Below are 27,268 nucleotides of genomic sequence, written 5' to 3' on the forward strand. Positions count from 1 at the left end.
ATATGTGTATATGTATATGTATGTATTCAGTAATAAAAGATTTCAACGATCATTAGTGACTTCTCTATTATAAAATCGTTTATTATAACAACAATAACAATAAAAAAATATTGTATCCTCATTCGTTCAACTCTTTATGGCATCTTTCTAGGAAGCTTACTGTTTTACTGTTTGCACCACACACATATATATATATATATATATATATATATATATTATAATATTATTATAATATTATTTCTGTTCATTTTTCTTTCACCTTTTCTCTTTCTAAAAACGATTTTTACGATAGTAAAAATTCCAGTGCAAATATATTCCTATTAGTATGATGTAGTAAAATTAAAAAAAGAAAATTGGATCGATGTGATCGATAAAAAGAATTGTAGTAATCAAATCGACTATATCATTTAGAGATGGAAAATCGATTATGAATCTTGTATCTTTTTTCTCAGAATTCTACGATATGTCAATGTGTTTAATGAATAATTTCATTATTGTGGATTATCCGATGGTAAACCTTTTATAGCGAAGACACCTCGAAAAAAGGGCTTGAAGATTTCTAGGAGCGTCTGTGTTCGACGGGCTGAATTCTGAAACGTAAGAGATAATAAGTTCAAAAAAAGTATTCTCTTTCTATAAAAAAAAAAAAAAAAAAAAAAAAAACTAATTACGAAATATGAAACTAAAGTCGTTCTAATTATTATTTTCTGTTAAGCAACATATGTGTGTATATATATATATATATATATATACATATATAAAAGATAAAAAAGATATTATGAATCACAATATTCTCCTTTTTAAATGCTTGGTACAGTAAATAAGTTCACATATTGAAACCTTTGATTTTATCCTAAAGAACTTTGATCTAGGATAACTGGTTTCCTTACTGTTACTATCACTAAGACAACCAATTGACGTTATTACGTTCACCGATATTTGCATATTACAAAAATAAAAAAAGAGAAGAACTAACTGAGGAACTAATTTCTTGTGTGCCGCATAAAAACATTAAAAATTCTAATCATAGTCTTTAGAATTATTCCTAGAAGTGATATGTAACGAGTTTTTTTTTTTTTTTTTTTTTTTTTTCTTTTCTTTTTTTTTACGATACTGTCACAATTATTGCCTATATTATTTATATTATATCTCGATACTTCTGCATCATCGTACTTTTTTTTTTTTTTCGATCGAGCGAATAGTGCTTTGTAATTTATCATTCAATTAAATTTCAAGAGATTGTATCTTTCTTCTTTAATTAATTAAAACATAGTATAGGTTTATTAAACGATCGATAAAATTACGATATAATATACTTACAAGAATAATGTTGTTGAGAATTCTACTTATGTTCGTGATCAAAGTGAAGCCAGAACCAAAGATACGTGGCGGTATATCCAATGATACCTTTTGTCTATCGAACATCGGAATATTTTCCTCCGTTGTTGTCGTAGTAGTACCGCTCTCAGTCTTCTAAACAAACAACGCGTTTCTATGTAATGCTTTTATCATTCAAGCCTTACCAGCTTCCTCGTATCAACCGCGAATACTTTCACTACTTTAATCATATCTTTGAATCATATTTTTTTTTGTCTTTTTTATAAATTTTCGAACGTATGTATACGTGCATATATGTCATATATATATATATATATATATATGCGCGTGTGTGTGTATGGGTTTGTACGATTAATCTATGAGAATTTGTTCCTATAATAAGATTTTCCTAGAGAATTATAGGGAATTTCTTTATTCACTATAAAACAGTGATGACTTCGTATAAATAATATCAAGTTCTATGTATATATATATATATATATATATATATATATATACCACGATTACATTCTTTTCGATATGTTATTTAATGGTTAGATTGATTTGTATTTTAAATAATAAACAAAAAAAAAAAGAGAGAAGAAAGAGAAAAAAAAAAGAAACGAAAAAATATATCGTCTCTTTTATAATAAATAATATATAAACTATGACAGGAAATGAGGAAAGGATCCTGTATATTCATACTTCACTAAAAGTGAAGATTACGTCTAATCACAAGTGGTAGACAAATAAATGATAATAAGTTTATTTCGTATAATCATTATTATCTATTACCATCATCATTATCATCATCATTATCGTCGTCATTATCAACATCGTCGTCGTTGTCGTCGTCGTCGTCGTTATTGTTATTATACGTGGCATTATACGTAAAAAAGATGCACTATTTACATCACTATTAACACACGATATCGGTTGATCCTATAGGGAATTGAATCGTACCTTATAACGAAGACAAGAAAAAAAAAAGAAAAGAAAAAAAGGAAAAGTAAAAGAGAAAAAAACAAGGGAACAGAAAGAAAAGAAAAAATATAACAGAAAAGTAATAATACTATTGAAGGGGAAATTATTTACAGACAATAAATTCGTATAAAGAGATTCGAAATCTCTTCGATATATATATATATATATATATATATATATATATATATATATATATATATATATATATATGTATATATATTCAAGCTAGTTTCACGGAGATTGCTTCAAAAGTATTTAAACTTGATTAAATGATAAGCGTTAACGAGATTACAATAACAACGCGGGAACAGCAAGAGTTGCTTTTGTTTGTTTGTATGTTTGTTTGTTTGTTTGTTTGTTCGTTTGTTTGTTTGTTTTATTTTTTTTTTTTCTCAACAACTTGCTTGATGCTTAATCTCAAGAAAAGGTAGCGTCGCAAACTGGGTTTTACACTCGAAGAAGAAGAAGAGGGGGAAGGGGAAGGGTGTGCCTAGTCCTCGTGCGTTTTATCGGCCGAGCTAAAAAAAGAAAAGTGAAAACAAAAAATGTCCATTTATCATTGAAATCTTGATCACTTTGTCAATATTGTCGGTCCCTCTTCGATCTTATCTTTCTATCTTCAATCTCTTTTATTGTATTTGATTTTTTTTTTTTTTTGTTTTTTTTTTTTTTTTCTTTCTTTTTGCTCTCGTTTTCTCTTTTATATTATGGCATGTCCATGGCTATTTTGGAAGAATGATGATCTTCGGTCAAATGTAGCCTTTCGATGGTCAACAGTCCAAAAGTCCAGTTTCCAAATTCCCCCGTTTTAAGCCTTTTATTACGCCGTATTTGGTGGCTGGTAATCATACTGTTATGCACAATAGCTACTTTCAGTACTCGTTAAAAATGTTTTTATTTGTTTTCTTCTTTTTTGTTTATGTCTTTTTCTCAAGCCACATTAAATTTTGTTAAGACTTTGTCAAGTATTATTGATATGAGTTCGTTTAAAAAAAGCTTTCGTTTTTAAAAATGCGATTGAAATTGATTAATGAGAAATCGTTAAAAAAGAAAAAAAAGAAAGATGTTAGGAATGAATTAAAAAAATGGAAAAAAGTAAGAACAAAACGAAAGAATATAAGAAAATGAAAAAAATTAGAACTTAAAAGAGCATTAGAATGAGTATACAATGAATGACAATGCTAATGATCCTTAGATAAATCTTTGACCCTATTTATTATTCAATGATGAAATTTATTACTGCATTTTATTGCAATGAATGCGATTGAGTGCAATTTAACTATTCTGCAGTCATTAAGATTAAAGCCAAGCTAAGCTAGACGTTGCCTTTTTTGTTTGATTTTTTTCCAATGATTTTCAAACGGATTAGTTAATCGAGGCGAACCTTGTTGAACGATTAATATATAAATAATACATTTCTATAAATAATTATGCAAAGGCAATAGAGCTGTTATAATTATTTTCAGATTTCAAATTGAACGTTTAGTTTTTGACCATAGATCGAAAGATAGACGGAGAGTGATACGAAAAGAATAGAAACAAAAGTAGATATCTTTTTCGAAAATGACTAGAAATTATATATATGAAAAAGAGCAAATCTGTTTTGTTATATAATTATAAGAGAAAAAGAAGTAAAAGTAGAAGAAGAAGAAAAAGAAGAGGACCGTTTTGCAGATAGAAAAAATAATGAAGTACACGTAGTTCCCACTTGACGAATTTTTGTTTGTTTCTTTTTTCTTTCTAAATAACGTAATATCCAACAAATTTATCCTTCGTTAAAAAAAAAGGAAAAAAAAAAAAGAAAAAAACAAATTGTCTTTAGAGTTATAATAATAAAATTATATAATTGTCCGGAACAAAAAATAGATTTTATAATTCGTAAAAGTGAGAACTACTTGTATCTGTATTACCCTTCACATAAACAAACACACACACGCAAAGAAAGAAAAAAAAAAGAAGAAGAAGAAGAAGAAAAAAAAAAGATTATTATAATCGATTAATATAATCCTACCCCTCCTAGATTCGCGAACGCTCCAAGATTAATTCCAGCAGAGGTACCGGAGTTAGCATTGGTTCCGCTTCCGGTCGAAGTATCGGAAGTTCCACCGCTACTACCGGAGCTCAGATTCGATATAATTCCTACTTTTGAGGAGAGCAAGTTACCCAATAATTGGGATGCTCCTGCACCAGAACTTCCATTATCTACGCTGACTCCTCCTCCAACGCTGACACCACCTGTAGCTAAATATATCCATTAAAAATTAATAATAATGAATAAATGTAAATATAAATAAAGTTAAATATATATAAGAAAAAATATGACGAAAAAATAAAGACGACAAGAAATTTCTCTCTCTCTCTCTCTCTCTCTCTTTCTCTCTCTGTATCTTTCATACCTGTTCCTCCACCACTAAGACCACCGACAATAGAACTCAATGGCGCCAATTTTGAAACGAACGCACTGGCCAATCCATTCTTTGCAGTATTAAAAAATGTCGAGGCACTGTTTATCACCGGATTGATACTGGCCGTACCAGCATGAATCTTTTGAGAGACGAGACTGCCGATAAATTGACTGGTTGCTGATTGAGTATTGTCTATGCCAAAAATTGCGTTCTTAGCTTTATTAGATTCGTCCAATATCGTTAATGCTTTTGTCTTAGCGTCCAGGAAGGCATCTAATTTCTAAAAATATCACATTCATACTTATCGTTTTATTATTCCTTTTATTTCTCAGATAATTATTTTTAATCGAGGATAACGATAAATTACTTACACCAAAGACAAAGTTGATAATACCATTCGACACTCCCAGTTTGACGACACCAATTTTTCTCTTATCTCTGTCAGCTCTCTCATCGTCAACACTTTGATCCTCGTCAGCCTCGAATACATACACCTATTTACAAATCACAAATATTTCGATGAATTATACAAGATAGTTGCACAACTTTCACGATTTCTATAAATAATTGTTAATTCTTTAAAAGTTTTATGTAATAACGGAGAAATCAATGGGAACGGATAACGGGTTAATAAGTCTTATTAATTAATATCAGTATTTTTAATTGGAAAGAGTAAAAGAGAGAAGGAAAAAAAGAAAAAGAAAAATGATAAAAAAAAAAATTAAGTTCGGAATAGAGAACGATCGTGTAACGTGCCAATAATAATTTATCGATGATCTATGACACATGACAAGAGGGCGCGCGCGCGAAAAATATGTTAAAAGTGTGAATCTATGTATCTCTGTCGTCTCATAAACTTAACCGTTTACTTTCACTCTCGACTTGTTCCTCCGGACCGAAACTCTCTCTCTCTCTCTCTCTCTCTCTCTCTCTCTATCTTTATCTTTCTACCTCTTTCTCTTATTCCCTCTCTACCTTGTATATATTTTCTCTCCTCCATCCCTTCCATCCTGCCACCCATCAAATCAAATCTAGTCGTCCGTTTCCCAAACGTCACTATATTCTAATTTAAAGATATATAAACGATCTCAAGTACAACGTCCGAGATAGAAATGTTTTTTATTTAAAGAATTTAATTCCACTTGATGATTTAATTTTATTTTATTCAAAAAAAAAAAAGAAAAAAAAAAGAAAAGAAAAAAAAAGAAGAAAAAAAAAAAGAGAAAAAAAGTTCATAATACCCGTTATCGACACCGTTTACAATGTTATTATACAATTTCGTAAAATAAAAAATTAAACGTCCATTACGACGAAACACATTTATTTGATTACACCGTTCAACGATCATATTGTCATAGAGATATTTCTTCTCTACGCTTCTATAATAAACATCGTTTTCTCTCATTAAGCAATAAGCTACCGCAAATCGAGGTTGTTATTCATAAGCGAGCGAAATGGCGCAATGGAAAATCGCGATGTATAGTAACGGACGTTGTACTATTCGCACGTAATGTCTCGATGCATTATTGAAACGTACATGTGTACATACATAAGTATCAAACTAAGACGATGGAGGACGATTTCGTAGGCTTTCTAAAAGTAGTCAAGGTCATTCGATTAGAATGACTTTCCATTTAAATTCATAGGTTAATCACGATCTACGAATATTTTCTTTTATTTTCTGTTTTTTTTTCTTCTCTTTTTTTTTTTTTTTCTTTTTTTTTCGTTATGTCAACTTACTTCATTCAAAGGGCTCAGATCATTTTCGGCATCTCTTTTTACTATTGGATTGGAAGCAACGATACTGGCGATCAGCAACAAACCGCACAACGTCCACATGAACTTCATTTTCTCACCCACCTTTTCTTCCCCTTTTTCTTTTTGTTATAAATTAAACCTGCGTGTTTGAAAAAGAAATAACATCGATTTATATTATAATGTCATTAAGAAGAATAGAAGGAAGAAGAGGAGAAAGAAGAAGAACATGAAGGGGCTGTTGATCGAAAGACTATATAAAAGTTAAGTGAAAGGTGGAAGGAAAGTATAATCGATTACATCTCGATTATGTGTTAAATCCCGTTCTAACATTTATAAATGTGCCTCTTCTGTCATGATAAAACACTAATGATTTTAATCCGATATATATGGAACTGTTAAATCGTTGCTTTTAAATGTCACTCAAAATTATATATATACATAAGATCTAAAACGTCGATCACTAACGAATGCAAAAAGAAATCGTTTGGAAAGAATATTAATTGATAAACAGTTACAAAAAACCCCGAACAAAATTCACGATGGTAAATTACATTTCGTTGTAATAAAAATGTATGTAGATATATATATATATATATATATATATATATATATACATACATATATGCATATAACACGTAATTATGTGAATTGTTACACCTAGGTGTGTATACACGTGTATACGTTGATAACGAAAACGAAGAATGAACGAACGAATAAACGAACAAAGAAATAAACAAACAAACAAACAAACAAACAAACAAACAAAAGAAAAAATAAACAACGAAATTTTATAATAGTCGATGAAGACTTTGAACTTACAGGAGACAGTAAGTTGAATGCAGGTGAGCGAAGAGATGTGTACCTGACGGAGTACGAGGCTCGTTTGAGGACCACAGTGAAGGAGGTTCCGATGTCTTACAAAGTCGAGGGAACGAAGCCGAGCATGTGTGCCCCTTCAAGAATCGAGAATCAAGCTTCGAGAATTGTGAGCCACACTATAAACGACTAGTGGTGGGAGACTTTCGATTTGCTTCGTGCAAAACACATGGATCTCTTGTATATTTTACCTCTTTGCCTTATTACCCCACCCTTTTCTGTTCTATTCCACCCCACTTTTCTCCTTTCCTCCCTTACCACCACCACCATCACCACCACCATCACCACCACCACTACAACTACTACCACTACCACCAGCACCAATACCATCAACACTACTAAATAATATAATATAAAATCATGCTATTAAAAATATTCCGATTAAAACGTATTTTAAGTAGTCCTATAAATAACGAATTTATATAAAATACTTTTGCAATTCAATGAAATAATCGATCACATCGTAATCCCTTTTTTGATATCATTTGTGATTAGGATGAAATAATAAAGAAATCGATAATGGACGAAATAACGAGATCGATTTTATGAATTATTAATGAGATGAATCTATTATCCTATTAAATTGGAATAATATATTATTGATGAAAATATAATCCTCTGTAACATAATTATGTGGATAATGATGATTACCTTCAAACGATCTTTTTTGTTTTTATTCTTCAAATTTGATTTCTATTTTCATGAGTAAATCACGTGTATGTATTTATTATCTCATATTATTTGAATAAAATGCCGATTATGGGAGCATTAGTTTTGATGAATTTAATTTCTCTTATTAATTAGATTCTTCATTTATGTTATTTTATATATTCAAAAAAATGTCTCATCCATGTAGCCATATTTCTATTGCTCTCTCTCTCTCTCTCTATTTTTATTCTATTATATTCTATATATATTTTTTTTATATATTATATCGCTTTTTTATTTAATGATAGAAAAAAGAAAACACATAATATTTTTTTCATTAAGGAATATTCGATAGAAAGTAAAGCCATCGAGTTAGTTTATAAAATCTTTACGTAATACTTCGTTAAAGTAATCGTTTCCAATCATAACAACTTTTTCCAACAACGCTAATTGTGATTGTTCATCGGCACGAAATACCTTACTAATTAAGAACGTTAAATCGACATTGATCGTAAAAATTCAATTCGTGTTACCGTCCTTTCACCTTGACCGTAATCTTGATTTACCATTTACCATTTCACGTTAGAAAATTATCGATAGAAAAATTTTTTTAATAATTAATTTTTTTAATAATTTCTAATAATTAATTTCAGGATCGAATAACGATCGATATCGATCGATAGGAATCCACGAACCGAGATAAAACTTTCATCTTGATCGTTTTATTATAATAAAAATAATTTGTTATTATAATTATTGAAATATTTGATTATTCATCTCGTTTAATACTTTTCGCTCTGAATACAATCTACAGTAAATTTTCGAACACGCTTTTCAATTCGTTGCACGAAAACGTCGATAGAAAGGATCAAGGACTCGAATCAATTTTAAGATTGCATTCGGCGCAATTTCGACATTGGCGCATTATATATTTGTTATGTCGTTCATGCTAACCAATCAAATAATTTCACCTGCATATATAGTGATTCTACGTGTATGCATTATTTTACTGTCCATCTTTTTCATGGAATTCGTGATTACATAAGCAAACGAATGAATACGTCCTGTCAGACAGTTCATTCAAATGCGTCGCGAGTCAACGAACTTGTTCGATATTTTCTCTCTCTCTCTCTCTCTCTCTCTCTGTGTATATATATATATATTTTTTTTTTTATTCTTTTTATTTTTCTTTTTTATTTTTTTCGTGTTTTTTTTCTAAGGCCAAACGTTACGTAAATTTTTACCCAGCCAAAATTGTTTTGAGTAATAGCGAACGACCCACGTATTTTAATAAAGAATTAGCTTGACATCTCATGGTCAATATCTTTTTATTTAATAGTTAATAAATAAGTGAAATAAATTTATGCTTATTATAAAACATTATAATTAGGCTTGGAATATTAAATTTACGAAATAACGAAAAAAAAAAAAAAAAAAAAAAAAAAATACGAGTCTGTATTGGTTCTCATGAAATTTACATCAATCGTTGAAAAGCAAACGTACAAGCGGAATTTATTATTTTCAAAATGATTTTTAATGATTCAGATTGACTTAATGAACTGATATGGGAAATATATTAACTTCTTTTATATCCTGTTAATTTAATTAATTTAACCTTGAATCAAATCGTCGCTTTGTTATACCAAAGTAATATTATCATTTTTAATGAGTTACAAGGGACAAGTAATATCTAATGTTTGCTGAATACGAGTCTGACGTATGACGAAATATAGGGATTTACGTAGAAAGTAGTAAAGGCTAACGATGTGGTCAGACAATCTTTTAAACTCGTAGAGTGGTGCCACGTAGCGTCACGATTTTAAAATACTAGCGGCATTTCAAACGTTCAAGAACGCTCGTGTATAACTTTCCAACGAAAGAGAGAGTCCAACTTACTTCTCTCATTCTCTCGTGATCTTCCGAACGCCTTAAGTAAGAGTAAAAAAAATGAGAACAGGATCCTTTAGAGTGCTTTACGTAATGTGACACGTAAGATGATATCACAAGATGATATCAACGATATCGATCAACATGACATCCCAAAAAATCGACTAATTCAAAAAACTTCAATGGATCTCTGAAACTTGACTGGGGAACACGGTTCGTTAACCCGGAACCGATAGCTTTTTTCTTTTTATAACATTAAAAAAGAACTTGTTTACTTACTTACTTACTTACTTACTTACTTATTTATTTACTTACTTATTTATTTACCTAGTGAGGCCTTGTTGATAAAAAAAAAAAAAAAAAAAAGAAAAACAAAATTACCCACTTCCGATATTGATAATTAAAGAAAACAATTCACGTACGTGGAATCACGTTCGATTTCCGCAATTCACGTGACTCGTTACTCATTCATATAACGTCGATTTAAGAATATTCTACATTGTTTTCGACACTCAACGTAGAAAGTTTCAACTAGTAGTTAATTGACGAGAGAAATTTTTTGATACGCGCACCTCGAACGAATGTCGATGATCGATTGTGGCTTCCTTAATGCGACATTTTTATACAAACCTTTCGATAGTTACGATCGTCTCGATCGTACATCACAAATATTATTATTTCTTAAAGATAGAGATAGATGTTTTTATTTATTTATTTATTTATTTATTTTTTTTTTTTTTTCCTTTATCGTCACAGTGATCCTCAAGGAAAGTATCGCGACACCGTAGCGGACCAATTGAAACGTCTAAATAATACGTATTAGCGATTGTTAATAACGTCAAGAGACTTTCATAAATGAAACTTTCTACGAGAGTAACAGCGATGATCCATCTCTTCCTCTCGTAAAGCTTATTCGTAAAGCTCGGTCTCACTCTGACAGTGTTTCTCAACCAACAAAATCGTGGAACACACCTCCTTATTCTCCTTCTTTATTTTCGGTCTCTGTCTCTCTTACTCAAGAAAGATTAAAATGAAAAAAATCGTGACACTGCACTCGTCGCTATGCGCCGTCTACACACTTTCAAATTCTAATATACTTTACTCAGTGTCCGATAGAAAACCGGTTAGTCAATCTAAGTGAATATATTATGAATATATATAAATATATAAATTCACGAAATTATCGAGTCGATCTCGTGATAAATTAATTATTTATTTATCGATCTATCGATCATTTGATCGATCTAACGAATCAACGACGAGGCTGAGTTAAAGTTAGCGCGCTGGTTACGGAGCCGATAGTTCGACACTTAATACACGTAGCTTCGCCGTCGACGGAATAAAGCCGGACGAGTAGACTCACGAGAAGGAAAGTCGTCATGGGGAAATTGGTTGGCCGACAAAACGACAACGATGTCTCGCACGATCCACGAATTTTGTATAGTAATTATAGAACACATGCTTATGTCAATATATATCTCACGATATATATATATATATATATGTTCCTATAATCTTGTAAATGAAAAAAAAAAATAAAGAATTAAGTTAATTCCCAATAATTACTTTGAATTAAACAACGTTTAATCGGGCAACACTAAAGTGGATCTCACTTATTAACTGTTTATTGACTTTGTACTCTGTCTTTTTTCTTTTTCTTTTTCTTTTTCTTTTTTTTCTTTCATTACGAATGATCTCCTAATCATAAATATTATTTCCAATTTACGATACAATTATATCAATGGTATTTGTAATTAAGCTTGGATTGTACGAATGGTAAATATGTGTTTTCAATTTCACGATAAATTCTTTAAAGACTTAATAGTATATATATATATATATATGTAGGTATACATAGCCTATGTGGTAATAGTATGTATATATGTATATACATACATAATATCATAAATGATATTAATTTTTTTATCTATCGATAAACGGCTTTAACGACTCTTGCTGTTATACTTGCTTTTGCATTAAAAAGTTCGAAAGTTTTATTTAAATTCTTCCTTAAGTTTCCTATGAAACTAAAAAAAAAAAAAAAAAAAAAAAGAAAGAAAAAGGAAAAAAAAAGAAAAAAGAAATTTTACTCTTCTGAGAAAGAGATGAATTATCGGCATGACTAATATATTGCTGCGTATATATTGCCGATAGCACTCACGTTCGAATATGCGTGGTCACTTTCACGTATGTCTAACTCAAACGCCTTTAAAGTTTGCATTTTCCTTCTTTCTTTCTTTTTCTTTGTTTTTTTTTCTCTTCTTTCTTCTTCTTCTTCTTCTTCTTCTTTTTTTCTCTCTTTTTTTTTTTTTTTTTTCTTTTATTTAGAAGAATGTGACTCCGATTCGACGATTTCATTTTCAATTTCTCGAGATCTTCACTGAGATATATCTTTTACGTAAGATCTTCTCTTAGAATAAACCTGCTGAGTCTGAGTTCTGTGTTCTTCGATCGACCGTATAACCCGAATAAATATGTCGTCCTTAACTTTCTCCGCACTGTGAAACTTCCTATTCGTAACGTCGTCATCGCGCCATTAAAGTCTTTTTACTTCTTGAGATAACAGGACAAATAAGATATAAAAGAGGAACCTCGTTATGGCAATCGTAATAGATCATTATGCGTGTACGTAAGTATATTACACTTACATGTGTCATATTGTATCGATCAATGCGCTATGTGGTAAAAGTTTATCATCACAAAGTCCACTATGTTTTTTTTTTTTTTTTTTTTCTTTTTTTCTCTTTAATGTACGTGAATAGTTATAAGAATAAAAATAGATACATACGTAAGTATGTAAGAACAGAAACCCATAATCGTTCGTTAACACTTTCGAGAGTTAAATTATGTGTACAAAGTTCGATCGGTCAAACGAAACTGGATATTACTTTGGATTTTGTTATTTTAGTAGTAGCTTGTTCCTAATACTTTATTTCTACAATTTTTTTTTTTTTTATTATGCGATTTAATGACTGAGAAGGAGACAGACAGAGAGAGAAAGAGGTTTTCAACATCGATCAAGTTTTTTTTTTCGTTTTACTTACTATGAAAGTTAATTCAATATCTTTTTGTTTCTTTTTTTTTTTTCATTTACACATTCCTAATACAAAATTTAATCGATTTTCATGCATGCTGTAGGATATTATTACACTATAATAATTTCTTTCACGTTACGAAGCTTTTCTCCATAAGATGCTCCATTATAATTAGTATTTACGTCTCTTGGATTATATCAAGAAATTTTATTTTGTCGAAACGTCTATTTTACACGTATACTTTATTTAAACGTTAATTATACGACATCGCTAGCTCGATCTTTCATCACAAGTTCGTAAAGTTTCATGAATAATATCACATATATGTATACGTATATGTATATAAAACTAGCATTATATTCCTAAGTAAAAGAATAATTTTCTTCTTCTTCTTCTTCTTCTTTTTCTTCTTATTTTTAATTTGTTTTAATTAATCCTTCCGCATATGATTATCACTCGTTCTTTAAACCTTAGTAATAAAACGAAGGAATGTTAATAAGTGCCGAATGAGAAAACGTACGATCTCGATAAGATATATCGATGTGTGCGTTTTTTGTGAGTTAATAAAACGACGCTTATGGGACTGTGGGTTTATAATGAAATGCAGTTAGAAAGCGGACTGACTATCTAGGGGTCATGGAGCAAAAGATCAGACGAATTGCGAATATCTTACGTAATATTTGACTACGAGAATGCATAGAAAATGAAAGAGGTAAAAATGGAGTCCCATTTTATTTATTACGAAGTTAAGAATCATTTTGATGTTGTATCTTCTTGCTAAAGTTATTAAATCATAAATTTGTTTTAAATCATTGACCTTAGGATCGTCTTACGTCATCGTTTCTTTAATTAACACCTATTGTTTTTCTTTCGATCTTCGTATAATTCGTCTCAAGGGTTTTACAATATGGAAAAAATTAAAAATTCAAAGAGGATCAAAGGACGTCAAAGAGTTGTTTCTAACGTAAGTCTAAACGTACGTATGCGATCGAATGCAAATAATTAATTATTTCAAAAAAAAAAAAAAAAAAAAAAAAAGCAAATAATTAAATATCACATGAATATTTCAAAATGATATTTTCAATTGACCGTTCCAATGTGTTTTGAATTATGCACGTATACTTGGTCGTTCGTTTTGATTGATTTATTGTCATGTTAAAAAGAGAAAAAGAACAAAAAAAAAAAAAAAAAAGAAAAAAAAGAAAAATAACAAAACTTTTTTCTATTTTAACATTACGACTTCAACGATTTCAATTGAGGTTGGACAAGATATCTCGTTATTTTCAATTAATTCAAGTTCGAGCTCTTATTGGTCAGATATCATAATGAATTCCTCTTATTCGTCCTTCTCGACGAATATTACGAATTCCTATTAAAATTTATCACGACAATCGTAGTTCTTTTTACATTCCAATTCAATTTACTTCGTGTTTTTCTTTCTCTTTTTTTTTTTTTTTTTTTTTTTTTATATATATTTTTCATTGAAACGGTCGAAGCTTAAACGGGTAACCGGTTGACTTCTTTCGTGTTTTTATATTATGGCGGTATAACGTACGCATTATGGAATTTTTTTTACACAAGCATGTTATCGATATTTGAAAAATCATTGAACTCAGGTTAGATAATTACGAAATAAAATCTCATTCTCTAATGTCTAAAACGATCGATAATAAACGTTTTTCTCTCTTCTTCATCGACATTCTTTTTTTGTTGTTTTTTCTTTTTTTTTCTTGGTTCTTTTCTTCCTTTTTTTTTTTTTTATAATAATCTATAGTATATAATAATCAATAGCTATGTTTACATATTTAAAATCAAAGACAAGTTTTTGCTGAGAACGAACTTGTATTTATAGAAGAGAACATTCTAGAACACGGCGATCAACCATATGTACATAACGATCCTCTTGAAAATGATACATACATCTTCTCGTGGCAAAGCGATCTCAAGGATAGAGGTCATGATCTTAGTGGTCTACTTGCGATATTATTATAAAGAGAATCCTTGTACAAAGTTGCCGAGAGGTAAGCATACTCGACCTACTTATAAATATTATTCACTGAAATTCCAAGTTTCTGTAAATTTAACCCCTACAATACTTTACGGTCGTATGACTTTTTGCAATATACATTTTCAAGTCTTATATAATTTCTTATTTGCTAATAATTGCCTATACAGCTTGACTCCTCATCAACCGATCTTCAAGGCTTTCAATCTTGTTCCACTTAAGATGAGGTTTCTCTTGACTTGTTACAATCTATGTATATTTTAAACATATATATATATAAGAAAAAGAAGAAGTACTTTTTTTATCGTTGACAACGGCATCCTTTATGATCCTTTATGAAGAAATATTAATGATAAAAGAGTTATTAGTTTTTGGCACATAGTTATCGTCGTGAAATGTCTTCAATCTTCAAGATTACCTAATTTTCTAGATTAACTAAATAGTTCAACTTAATTTATCGTATATATATATATATATATGTATATAAGATTGAGTATCGAAAAAAAAATAGAAATGTCATGATTTTAAATAAATCGATATATTATGACATGATGAGATAATCTGGCAAATTCTTTTTTTTTCTTTTTTTTTTTTAAGTTATTAACATAAGAGCCTTAATTTGCATATTAGCAATTTTGCCTAGAGGTATTATTATATTTTTCTCGAATGTAAATAAAATATTATTTTTGATTAGGAAATTATTTGCTGTAATATAATAATAATAATATAAAAAAGTAATAAATAAAAAAAAGAGAGAGAAATAAAAATTTAAGATGTACTTCATTCCAAATTAAGAATTCCAAATTTCATTCTAATTCGGTGATTAATTTGATATTAATTTACGACTAAACGTTAAATGTTATAACAAATTAAAATTCTAATGCAAAGTGATTAGACTAATAAATATTAATGATATATAATTAAAAATATCTTTATGTATTTGTGATTTCTTTATAAATCACAATTTAACTTATGTTTTATTATATATATATATGCCATATTATTTTATATAATTTATATTTTATTTAATCTTATTATTTTATATAACTTATATTTTATTATATATACTATCATGCATGACGGGAAATATATTAGTAATACAATAAATAAGACGACTATTATATTCATCATATTGACTTAATGCGATCGGAAAAATTCGAACGTACATTAGTTGGTATCCTTATTATTTTTACGTAAAAATTGTACACGTAATATTTATAACGACAAGAGAAACATAAAAAGAAAAGAAAAATATATATTTTTAGAATTAATCTTGTTCTAGGAATGAAATGAATTTGATATACTGTCATCAAGTAATGTGGAAAAGTAAGAGAGTTGTATCTAAATCGTAAATGGCGAGGGTCAGCCAATGACCTTCGTTCAACAAAAATGGAACTTTCTTTCGATGTGGAAAGTGAATGGCCTTCGAGATCATGATTTTATCACATACTACTAACTGGTACTATTCGAATAGCATAAATTAATAAAATATTTATTATTGTATAAGATGCCCTTCGTATTTATTTATTAGCAATTAATTTTATCTATACATATATATATATATATATATAAAATAAATAAATAAAACCATCCAAGTTAATGGAATTTACTATGGAATTATAAAATCAATTTTTTTTTTTTTAATTATACGTTTAATAGTTTCTTAAAAGATTTTTTTTTTTACGATCAATTAAATACTTGTATGATTTCTTACTTTATGTCTCCTTTATTTTATTTTTTTTTTTTTCTTTCTATTTTGTCGTTGATACACAACAATGAGACTTTCACGGTTCGCCAAGCGTACGATTACGTTAGCATAGTTAGTATACAAGTAAGAACATTGAACGTAGGTGGCAGGCATCGTAAACGTGCGGAAGAAAATGATCTTCCGGACGATAGTCGGATACATTCATAGGTCAAACGGTGAAACGTGCTTTCACTCTTGTTGTCTATGATTGAACGTAATGTCTACGAAGTACATATATTATTATTGATTCCCATAGATAATTTTTTCGTTTCTAAAAAAATTGATATATTCATAAATTGATTATGAATGATTCTTTTTTACTAGTTTATTCGTTAATCGATCGATTATATTTCGTCGTTTCGTTAAGGACCACGAGAAGATATTTAAATTAATAATAATAATAATTTTTCTATATATATACACACATAATTAATCTATTAAATGAAAATATTAATACGAATAAATATGATGAATTATATGGAAATTATTTGCGGTATGATAATTGATGTGAATACATTTTATAATTATGTGACAAAGAATAAAATTTTTATATATATATTTATAAATATGCACACACACACACACATAAATACATACATATATATATATATATTTTTTTTTTTAAATGTCTTGATCGCTTTCTCTAATTGTACGTCGATTAAATATACTTATTTCCTGGTTATTCATCGATCATTATCGATCGTAAAATTATAAAATTATAATATTAAATATGCACGATTAATTATAATATTAAAAATATGATAACGTTAAAAATAAAAAAATATTTCTTTTATAATTATCGTCATCAAGTATAATAACATTGTCAAACAGGAATTACCTTCTTTTTCCTGGTAAATAAATGAGACTTCTTTCTCGAGTCTAGTTACACGAGTAATATCCTTCTCCTTCCGAGCTCGCAATTCCGACAACTAGACTATCAATTTCTCTTTATGATTTCTCTAACACGCATAACGATATATAACGTAGATACATAACAAATACACACAGATATAGTAGTTCTCGTAACACGTTACATAGAAGACAAACATGTTCTAAAGATCTTTTATTCGGCGTTACGTGAATGAAAATTATTCTGGGCGAACACAGGACGAAACGATTTATTCCTTCTTTGCTTTTATTTTTTCCTTCTTTTTTCTTTCTTTCTTTCTTTCTTTCTTTTTCTTCCCTCCTTTGATTATTTCCGGGTTTCCTTATTCCGGAAATATTTTCCTCGTTGCACGTTAGTAACTATGTATCTAAGTACACGTATGGATACATATGTATATATATATATATATATATATATATATATGTGTGTGTGTGTCTATATGATCGAGGGACATATCGCACGCGAGCAAATCCACCCCTTTTAATAGACGGATCTCGATTCGATGCATGCATGTACTTATTTATGTATTTATATCAAGAAAACTTCTCCTTTATAGTCGAGTTTTTCTAATAGATATCCAAAAAAGAAATTAAAAACAAAAGAAAAAGAAAAAAAGAGAGATAGAATATGAGAGGACAAAAGAAAAGAATAAATTGAAACTTAACGAAACGTCACAGAATGATGTGTTTAATAAACTGGGACAAAGTGAAAGTATAACTTTGATAAAATATAACGTTTGTCCTTGTATTATAAATTAATACGATAATCAGATACGTATGATGGATTCAGATATGTATCGTATAAATTTTATATATCGATGACAATGAATTGTATATTATATATTTGATAATACGATTTGATACGTACACGAAATTTCACTATGATTAAATATATAATAAATTTTATATCACGTAAATTGATTAGTTCTTTTTTTTTTTTTATATTGTTAATAACAGTTAAATAAGTTGATCTATTTATAAGAGAATATCTATTTCGGAATGAATTACATCGAGTTAAGACGAATTGTTTTATTCCTGTTAGGATTATGTTACAATGGATGAAGAAGTATTGTAAATACATGAGTGCGACACGTGGAAAAGATAACGAACAAAAAAAAATGGCAATCTAGTGTCGGCGACACTTTTGTATATTTCTAATGTTTTTCTCTCTTAATAATAATAATAATAATAATAATAATAGTAATAATAATAATAATAATAATAATAATAATAATAATAATAATAATAATAATAATAATAATAAATTCGATTCTATTTAAAATGATCTATTTGTTTGAGACTTTCATTAATTATGAAACGACATGTGAATCCAATTGATGTTAAGAGATTTTTATGATCGTCGAATAGAAAAGAAAAATAAATGAATTGAATATTAAATAATACGTTTCTTGATACTCGTTTGCCTTGGCGGTGGTGTTTGTCCAATTGGAGAATTAGCATAAGAGTTGTAAGAGTTGTAAGAAGGAGCCCTTGTAGTAGGTTGTCCATAACTTGTAGGTGGTCCATAAGAAGGTGCTGGTTCTTGCGACGAGGCACCTAAAATCCCTGTCAATGCTTTCAAAAGGGATCCGACCAATTGCAATGCACCATTGATTATTCCTTTGATGGAATTTCCGAGGAGATTGACGGGATTCGTCATGTGAGCTGGCGCCTGTAAATCAATTAACAAATGTCGTTCATCCCAACGAACGGAGTAAAGATTTGAAACAAAAGCAAAAAAAAGAAAATGGAAAGAAAGAAAAATTAAAATCGTTATTAATTCATTCAACATTATATATAATCATTATATATCAACATTATATATCATATAACGTTATTAAACTTTTGATAAAATAATATTAAATGGAATAATAATGATAAAAGATCGTATCATTGTCTAATATATAATCTAATTAATTATTACTTGTTTGTTTGTTTGTTTATTTGTTTTTACGATTTTTATTTATAATAAATGAATTGAAATAAAATAATTAAAATATTTCTTACAGGACCGTAACCACCATATCCACCATATCCACCATAATCACCATAGCTGGTCGGTGAATATGCTGAATCCTTGTGGCCATCGCTTTTCGATGATCCACTGAGTCCAGCACTGGTACCTGCTAGCAAGCCTGACACAACTGTACTAATCAATGTTGATAAATCGAGTCCTCCGCCGCCATAACCACCTTTTCCAGGAACTGAAATTTCCTGGAAGTATATGAACGAATATAAACAAATATATTTTGCCACGTTTGTATTCTACGTTAACGCTGTTTAATATTTTCACCTTTTCTATGAGCAAAGCCTCTTCTTTAAGCGTAAACGAATGTAAACAAGCGTTAAAAACTATATAAGAATAACACAGTTTATAAACTGTTAAATTATGACGTGATATGAAGAATGAAGCGTCAACGTTAATACGATTCGATGCGTTGTTAGATACAACAACGAGGATTAGAATAGAATTAAAAAGAAAAAAAAAAAAAAAGATAAAAGAGAAGAAAGAAAAAGGAAATGAAAAAGAAAAAAGCAGATCCGTCGGTCTTTTATCTAGGAACAGGCGATGTGCGTAAAAAACGTCATGGGTTAATTGATCCTCAGCGTGAATTGCGAGAATTTTTATAATTAGTAACAGTTTTTCAATTTATTAAAAAGTTAATGGTGCGTACTTTGCTTAGACTAGCAATGACCCCGGCTATTAAATTCGAGAAGGGTGACATTTTTCCTGGTCCAGTTGGCTGCAAAATTATCAAGAGATAATCGAAAAGAAAAAAAAAGTAAAGAAATAGAAAGAGAGAAAAATATTCGTATTAATTAATATAAGTATGTATGTATGTATGTATGTATATAATTTCGTTCGTTCACAAATGAGTATTGGATTTAATATGAATCGATATTACCGTACTCAATGGACCTGCCACGGACTTTATCAATGCTGATAAAGACGATCCACCTTGTCCGTAAGGCTAGAAACGTAATAAAAAAAAAAAAAAAGAAAAAAAAAGGAAAAAGAAAAAACAAAACATTAAATTTTATAAACGTACGATGATCAAAAGGGATAACGTGATCGATCTCGATATCTTACTGGATTACTCGAACGACTCAATGGACCGATCAAAGGGCCAATCAATGGTCCTATCAATGGTGCTATCAATTGTATAACTGGTCCAGCTATAGCCGCTACGTCACTTCCTCGTCCGTCCTTACCCTGAAATTAACTCTCTCTCTCTCTCTCTCTCTCTCTCTCTCTCGTTTTTTCATAATATCATAAATATAACGATAGTTATATTTATTTTTGATACGAACGACTTACTCCGCTGAGATTTAACAGGATCGGTACTAAGACTCCAGGAATATCGATAGCATCTTCTCCGTCACCCTAAAGTAATGAAGAAAGAAAAGAAAACAAAATAGAACAAATGAAAAAAATATTAATATGAAAGATATAGAAATAAAATTCTCATATTTCTTATAAATTTTCTTTTTTTTTTTAAATACATGAGCTATATTATGTCGACGAAATTAACTCACTTCAGAGAGTCCTTGTACCAGAGGTATTACACCTTGTAAAACTTCAGCCAAATCTGTCTCTGAGTTTGGCTAAAATCACGATAATCTTTGATGAAAATGATAAGGATAGGAAAAAAAAAGAAATTAATTAATTAATTAAATCAAACAAAAGAAAAAGAAATTAATTAATTAATTAAATTAAAAAAAGAGAGACAGAGAGAGAAAAGGAAAGATTTAACTTTTGAAAGTGATTTAAAATATTTTAGAAACTATCTTACGTCACTGAGATCTTCCAAAATCGGCACAGCCAATGGCAATAAATCAATCAAGGATTGTAACGATCCGCCCATAGTGTCGTCATCATCATAATCATCGTCGTCTATCTAAAAAATATAAATTACCTCGGCGTGATTGAGCTTTTTTTTCTTTTTCCTTTCTTTTCTTTTATTTTATTTGTTTGTCCTTTTTTTTATTTTATTTTATTTTATTTATCTTTTTTCTTTTTAGAAAAAAAAGCTCGAGACAATTGATCGTACCTGTTGTTCGAGTTCTGGCGAATTAGAATTAGTTTCATTAAGTTCTTCCCTCGTTGTTAATGTGGACTGAAATATACGAAAAAATTAACGTAGCTCAAACGAAATTATTACAACTCGAACGAATAGATAATAAAATACAGACAATTTGATAAATCTAGACAATTTGATATAATTATGATTGCATATATAATTATATGTGAAATATAATTAACAACTTTTAATATATATATATGTATGTACACACATACATACACATATTGTATTTATATTTACATTTATATATATATATAACTTTTATTTATAATTTTTATATAAATGCAATGAATAGTATTAATAAAAATAATAAAAAAAGTAATAAAAATTGTACTTCCTTTCTAAGCTAATTATCGATAAATATCACACCAATCACATTTTTTTTGTCCTTTTTTTTCCTTCCGTTTCATTTTTTTTTCTTTTTTGCTTTTCCGTTTTTCGTTTTTTTTTTCCTTATTCCTTTTATACGCACACGCGTTCATACCCATGACGTGGCATTACGCAATTACCGCTGTTCCCATAAAAGACACTCCTGCTGATCCTTGTTTGAGTAATCGATCATTGACGCCCAGAGAAATTTTAACGAAGAAGACGCATACATAATTAAAGGATAGATTTTTTTGACAAAGAAACGTTACTAATACAACGTAAACGTTTTCCTTTCACATTTATTTATCTTGTGAAAGTTATCGTTCACATTTCATTTTTTGTTTATTTTTCTATTTAATTTTCTACCTTTTCTTTTTTTTTGTCTTTCTTGTTTCAAAGATACTACAAAGTTCACGATCTTTCTTTTTAAAATATTTTTTTCTTTGCGACGATGCATTTTTAATACGCTGACGCTCATCGTAATACAATTTTATATAACAATTGTCAAAAACTAATGTGTTATTTGAACATTTAAACAATTATATAATCTATAATCAATAAAGCAAGGTGATTTATATATCTTTTTATATATTTTTTATTTTTTATTTTTTGTATAAATATTTTAAACGTAACGATGTTTGATTTTTTTTTTTTTTTTTTTACGTAGAGCTTCTTCCCCTTCCATTCAAATATAAATTACAGCTTGAACGTCAACGTATTAAAGATTATTTAAATGATTTATTTGTATTTTATCTTCGTATATTCAAGAGAGACAATGTTTTTATTAAACATGAAAAGAAAAAGAGAGAAAGAGAAAGAGAGAGAGAGAGGGAGGGAGGGAGAGAGAGAGAGAGAGAGAGAGAGAGAGAGAGAGAGAGATAAAAGAATTACCTCGTTATAAGCCGGAGCAATTTGTATCTTCTGTGGCTTCATACCTTTAATTATCTTCGAAATCGGTGTGGTTATTTCCTCGTTAGTATCGTTCTGCGAATTTCTTCTTAAAATTTGAAGAAGTTGCAGTAGTTCACTGAGCATCGTAGGCTTTCGTCTTTTATCATCCTTTTTATTGTCCTTCTTCTCTTTTTCGATCTCTTGTCTAATATTTTTCTTCGTGCCATTATCGTTATCTCTCGTAACGAAATCATCGAATATCACGTTTATCTGACCGTCCTGATCGATCAAAGTATAATTCCTTTCGAAATAAGGAGGAAATTCATCTGGTGGATCTCTCTTTGGTATAACTAAGAGATTTTTCGTTTTGTTAGGTGGTATAATAGATTCGGTTGATTGTTCTCTCGTTATTGTTATTACTGCCTCGAAGGGTACACTTATTAATGGTAGAATAGGATTGGTCAAGTTTCTTTGTAACGTCGTAAAATTATTAAATCTTATAGGTGACGATAATTCATCGGGATTATTAAGAAACTTTTTAACGTTTAAATCGTCGTGAAAAGTATTGAGATCGAAATTATTAGACGTTAAATTTCCTTCGAAATTATCGAAGAATAAATTACCGATAGATTGTTCTTCCTGTTTGTATCGTGGATCTATTCCAGGATTGGTTAATGGTACGGGAAGATAAGTTGGTGCTGGTGGTACGATAACATCATTTGTGTTACGTATCACCTCGTCATCGTTCAAATCGTAAGTATTCCTCGTACCAAAGTTTGGATATTGCGGTAAAAAGAGATTGTTATTCTGTTTGACGATGTTTAATCGTGAAGGAGGTTGCAATGGTTCCTTCGATTTAATATCGGTAAATCTCGATGATGTTTGACTTGAGGTTTGTTGTTTTATAGGTTTCTTCAAATGATTTTGATCGTTCGCCTTCGACAATTCTTCCTTTACCGCTGATAAAGTTATATTAATCTTCGAGGCCATCAAACCCATAACATATTTTGCCCAAGCAATCAGATCTTCCTTTGTAGCTATCTTAACAGGCAATTGAATCTCTAAGACTCTTGGAGATTCGGCAAAGCCTCCCTCTTCTCTTCGTCTATTTTTGCCCTCTAGATTTCTTATCGATTGACCTATTGGCAATGACATCGTCAAGTCCATCCCGATCAATATGATTAACAATAATGATTTAATCACGAACGAACGGAACATTTTTCTTTTCAAAGTTGAGAAATAATATTCTCTCGATCACCGATTATTACGTATTTAACTTTAGGTCAATGTCTATGAACAGCATACTACACGATCCCGTAATCGATCGCATTATTCACGAATTCGACGACGATGATAACGATGATGATTATGATGATATATATATATATATATATATATATATATATATATATATATTTATAACAGAAAAGAAGAAATAGAATTTGTTACTTAGTTTAGTCTAAAGCTCGTTGTTCCAGCGGTCATGGAACTGAGCGGATGCACGACTCATGTCCCCTTTATAAACGGACGATAATAAAGGGTTTGCGAACTCTTCCCTGGTTGTAGAAACGTCCACTTTTTTCCATGCACTTTGCGTCCACCTTGCCTGAGTCCATTGGCATTCCTAATCATAGTTCATATGAAGCCGATCGGCCCGATTGCGCTCACTTCCGACGTTACGTCTCGTGTCAGGATAGATAGATAATTATGCGATTACCAGCTATAAATTCTAATATAAGCAACAAATATAGGATAAACCTTATTGATGACAAATGCCATTTCGTAAGGGTTCAAACTTCCAAGTATCGTTAAAGAATTATTATGAAATACATTGCTAAATCTATTTCTTTCGTTAAGAAATTCGTTTACCGTTTATCGTTTTGTTTTATTTTACGACTTTCCAATCGGTGATATTATAAAAAAAAGAAAAAGAAAAGAAAAGAAAAGAAAAAGAAAGATAGAAAAATAAAGAGAAAAAAAGTATACAATTAAGAAACTATACCGCGGGTATATAATTTATAGAGAATAAAACTAAAAAAAGAAACGTTTACTCATTTTCATTAATTTCTATTTAATTCTTTAACGTTTAGGAATGATTGGCGAAATAGAATTTGAACTGATTTCTTTCATAGTAATTATTAAAAAAAATTTTAAAAGATATATAATTATTCTATTTAATGAGATAACTAATTTTCAACAGATATGGCAATGATATTGATCTTGAAATTTCTTTGTAATGAAATAAAACAAAGAGATCTTGATTAATCACGAACGTTCTTTGTGATCGGTATGTGATTTTACATTAGAAACAGAATAAGGACGTTAGATACGTTAATCTCCCACGCTAATGAAAGTTATTCTAACTTTACCTGCTAAGTGGATGCAAATTGCGTACACCTATGGCTTTCTATACTACTCTTTGCTTTCTCAAATTTGTTTGGGACTATGAAATACAATGTAGATAACGAAAGTTCTGAGAAAGTATTCTAACAATGATTCAGGGAATTTGATATATTGCATACATGATTGAAACGAGTTTTTCCAATGGTATGTGTCACATCTCCGTTAGATCGGTTACTGACCAGCTACAAACAAGTTTATCCTAACCATAAATGATCATGCTCGATCATTACTACCGGGAATCATTTATGGTATAGAAGTTTTCAAGGACAAGAATTAATTTCTTTTAGAAAATCATACTTTAAAGAGTTTCATACAGTTCTCATGAACATTCATGAAATTTATAATGTTTGCACGTATGTCTAATTTAAAAATTTTCAATTATATTTCTTTTTATTTTTATTACTTTCGTATCAAATGCTCATTGTGAGAAAAATTTTTCAAACGTTAATAGAATATTTTTACAGAGAAATGTAAATCATAATATTACTTATAAATCAAATTGAATATATCAAATTATTGGTAAAATTGAAACGTGAGGTTTAACGTAAAAATCGATTTTATTTATTTTTTTTTTTTTTTTTTTTTTTTTTGGAATACGTGACATAGATGGAATATACGTTTCTTTAATTTGATTTTTATAAGTTGAATTTGACACTGTAGTAAATCGTTTAAAATCGATGATTACTTTTAATGGAATAATAATAAATTTTCTCAATATATTATATAGAATTTTTATGAACTTCGAAGTGATTTTTACGAGATCTGCCGAAAAAAGTCTATCATTTTTTCTATAGTATTTTTGAATGTATATGTATAACAAGTTTTTGTACTATAGTTCTGGACGAATTGGAATTTACATTGATGGCGAAATTTATTTGTCCAAATTTGTGGAAAATGAGAAAAATGAGTAAAATCAAAATCTTTATTTATTATCGATGATTGACAAAAATTGAACTTCTTCATATCGATATTTATTAAATTTGTTTCTTCAATATCCATGGATCTTAAAAATGACAAAACTAATAACATGAAACATAAAATCTAATTGTAACGAACAAGAAAAGCTATAAAAACTTATTCGACATTAAAATCATCAGACATAAATACAAACATATGTTATGGATATTCGATTTAGATTTATTATAACAAATAATTTTTAATTTTTTTCATGCTTTTGCGAATTACGTAATATGCAATTAATTATAAAAAAAAAAAAAAACAAACAAAATACTTCGTACGAATGAAACGTTATTATTTTTATCCCGAGATATATAGATTTTTTCAGATCGATCAATTATGTTTACCATAATTGAACAAAATAATGAACTAATTGTATAAAATGATTTCTAAATATGTTAGTAATGACAAAATTGAATTATTAATGTCTTTATAATACATATATAATTGATTTATTATCTAAATGTACATAAGTATATATCTATATGTATAATAGATTTATTAAAAATATATAGTAGAAATTTAAAACAATATTTGTTTAATAATCAATTAAAATATCTGATTCAAATGTATGATTAAAATATTTTTGTTAAAATAATGCAAGGTGTTCCATAAGACAAATTAAAAATTATTCAATTTCTGATTAGATAGGAAGTTAGACGTTTTATTTACTACATTGAATATTTATATTTGACATATGATATTGTGAAATGTTTCTTAATAAATTTTTTTATTTTTTTATTTTTTTATTTCTTTTTTTTTTTTTTCTTATTTCCGTTGCCCCTAACAAACGAGATATTTAATTGGCCCTTAATTTATAATCACCCTTTATACGTACGTATATATATTTACATAGAATTTTATACGGAGTTAACCTTTCTCTTTATAAGCACAAAAGGTACAAAAAACATTATATGCGTGTGTGTGTGTATGTGTGTGTGTGTGTGCGTGTGTCTTTAATAAGAATATTCGATGAAATATTTTGATAAGTTGAGAAACATTTTCATAAGTTG

The 27,268-nt window shown here is 29.1% G+C and overlaps 2 protein-coding genes across 2 annotated transcripts; both read right to left on the reverse strand.

Annotated features, from left to right (window-relative positions):
• Nucleotides 1-316: 316 nt before the first annotated feature.
• On the reverse strand, nucleotides 317-7,416 carry LOC124423388. Its single transcript, XM_046961061.1, has 7 exons — nucleotides 7,284-7,416; nucleotides 6,447-6,603; nucleotides 5,078-5,200; nucleotides 4,698-4,986; nucleotides 4,313-4,542; nucleotides 1,321-1,473; nucleotides 317-590 (listed from the first exon to the last, which is right to left on the reverse strand). Exons 2-7 carry the CDS (start codon nucleotides 6,552-6,554, stop codon nucleotides 492-494), a joined length of 1,002 nt encoding a protein of 333 aa, XP_046817017.1. The 5' UTR covers nucleotides 6,555-6,603; nucleotides 7,284-7,416; the 3' UTR covers nucleotides 317-491.
• An 11,527-nt stretch (nucleotides 7,417-18,943) lies between these two features.
• On the reverse strand, nucleotides 18,944-24,062 carry LOC124423590. The gene is made up of 10 exons (XM_046961476.1): nucleotides 22,896-24,062; nucleotides 21,603-21,668; nucleotides 21,345-21,440; nucleotides 21,088-21,156; nucleotides 20,870-20,935; nucleotides 20,642-20,758; nucleotides 20,457-20,522; nucleotides 20,222-20,294; nucleotides 19,558-19,742; nucleotides 18,944-19,222 (listed from the first exon to the last, which is right to left on the reverse strand). The coding sequence occupies exons 1-10, from the start codon at nucleotides 24,060-24,062 to the stop codon at nucleotides 18,944-18,946; spliced, it is 2,184 nt and encodes a 727-aa protein (XP_046817432.1).
• Nucleotides 24,063-27,268: the final 3,206 nt, after the last annotated feature.

This window comes from Vespa crabro, chromosome 4 (assembly GCF_910589235.1).
Source record: "Vespa crabro chromosome 4, iyVesCrab1.2, whole genome shotgun sequence".
NCBI classification, from domain to species: Eukaryota; Metazoa; Arthropoda; class Insecta; order Hymenoptera; family Vespidae; genus Vespa; species Vespa crabro.

Bases quoted from the DNA above. Each gene is read 5' to 3' on its own strand.
- LOC124423388 (XM_046961061.1), bottom strand. From the start codon at position 6,554: ATGAAGTTCATGTGGACGTTGTGCGGTTTGTTGCTGATCGCCAGTATC. The intron at 4,543-4,697 runs GTATGAAAGATA...GGATATATTTAG, and splicing joins TCTTAGTGGTGGAGGAACAG to CTACAGGTGGTGTCAGCGTT. The intron at 1,474-4,312 runs GTAGGATTATAT...TTGTTTGTTTAG, and splicing joins CGTTCGCGAATCTAGGAGGG to AAGACTGAGAGCGGTACTAC.
- LOC124423590 (XM_046961476.1), bottom strand. From the start codon at position 24,062: ATGGACTTGACGATGTCATTGCCAATAGGTCAATCGATAAGAAATCTA. The intron at 20,759-20,869 runs GTAAGTCGTTCG...TTTCAGGGTAAG, and splicing joins TCCTGTTAAATCTCAGCGGA to GACGGACGAGGAAGTGACGT. The intron at 20,523-20,641 runs GTAAGATATCGA...TTACGTTTCTAG, and splicing joins TGAGTCGTTCGAGTAATCCA to CCTTACGGACAAGGTGGATC.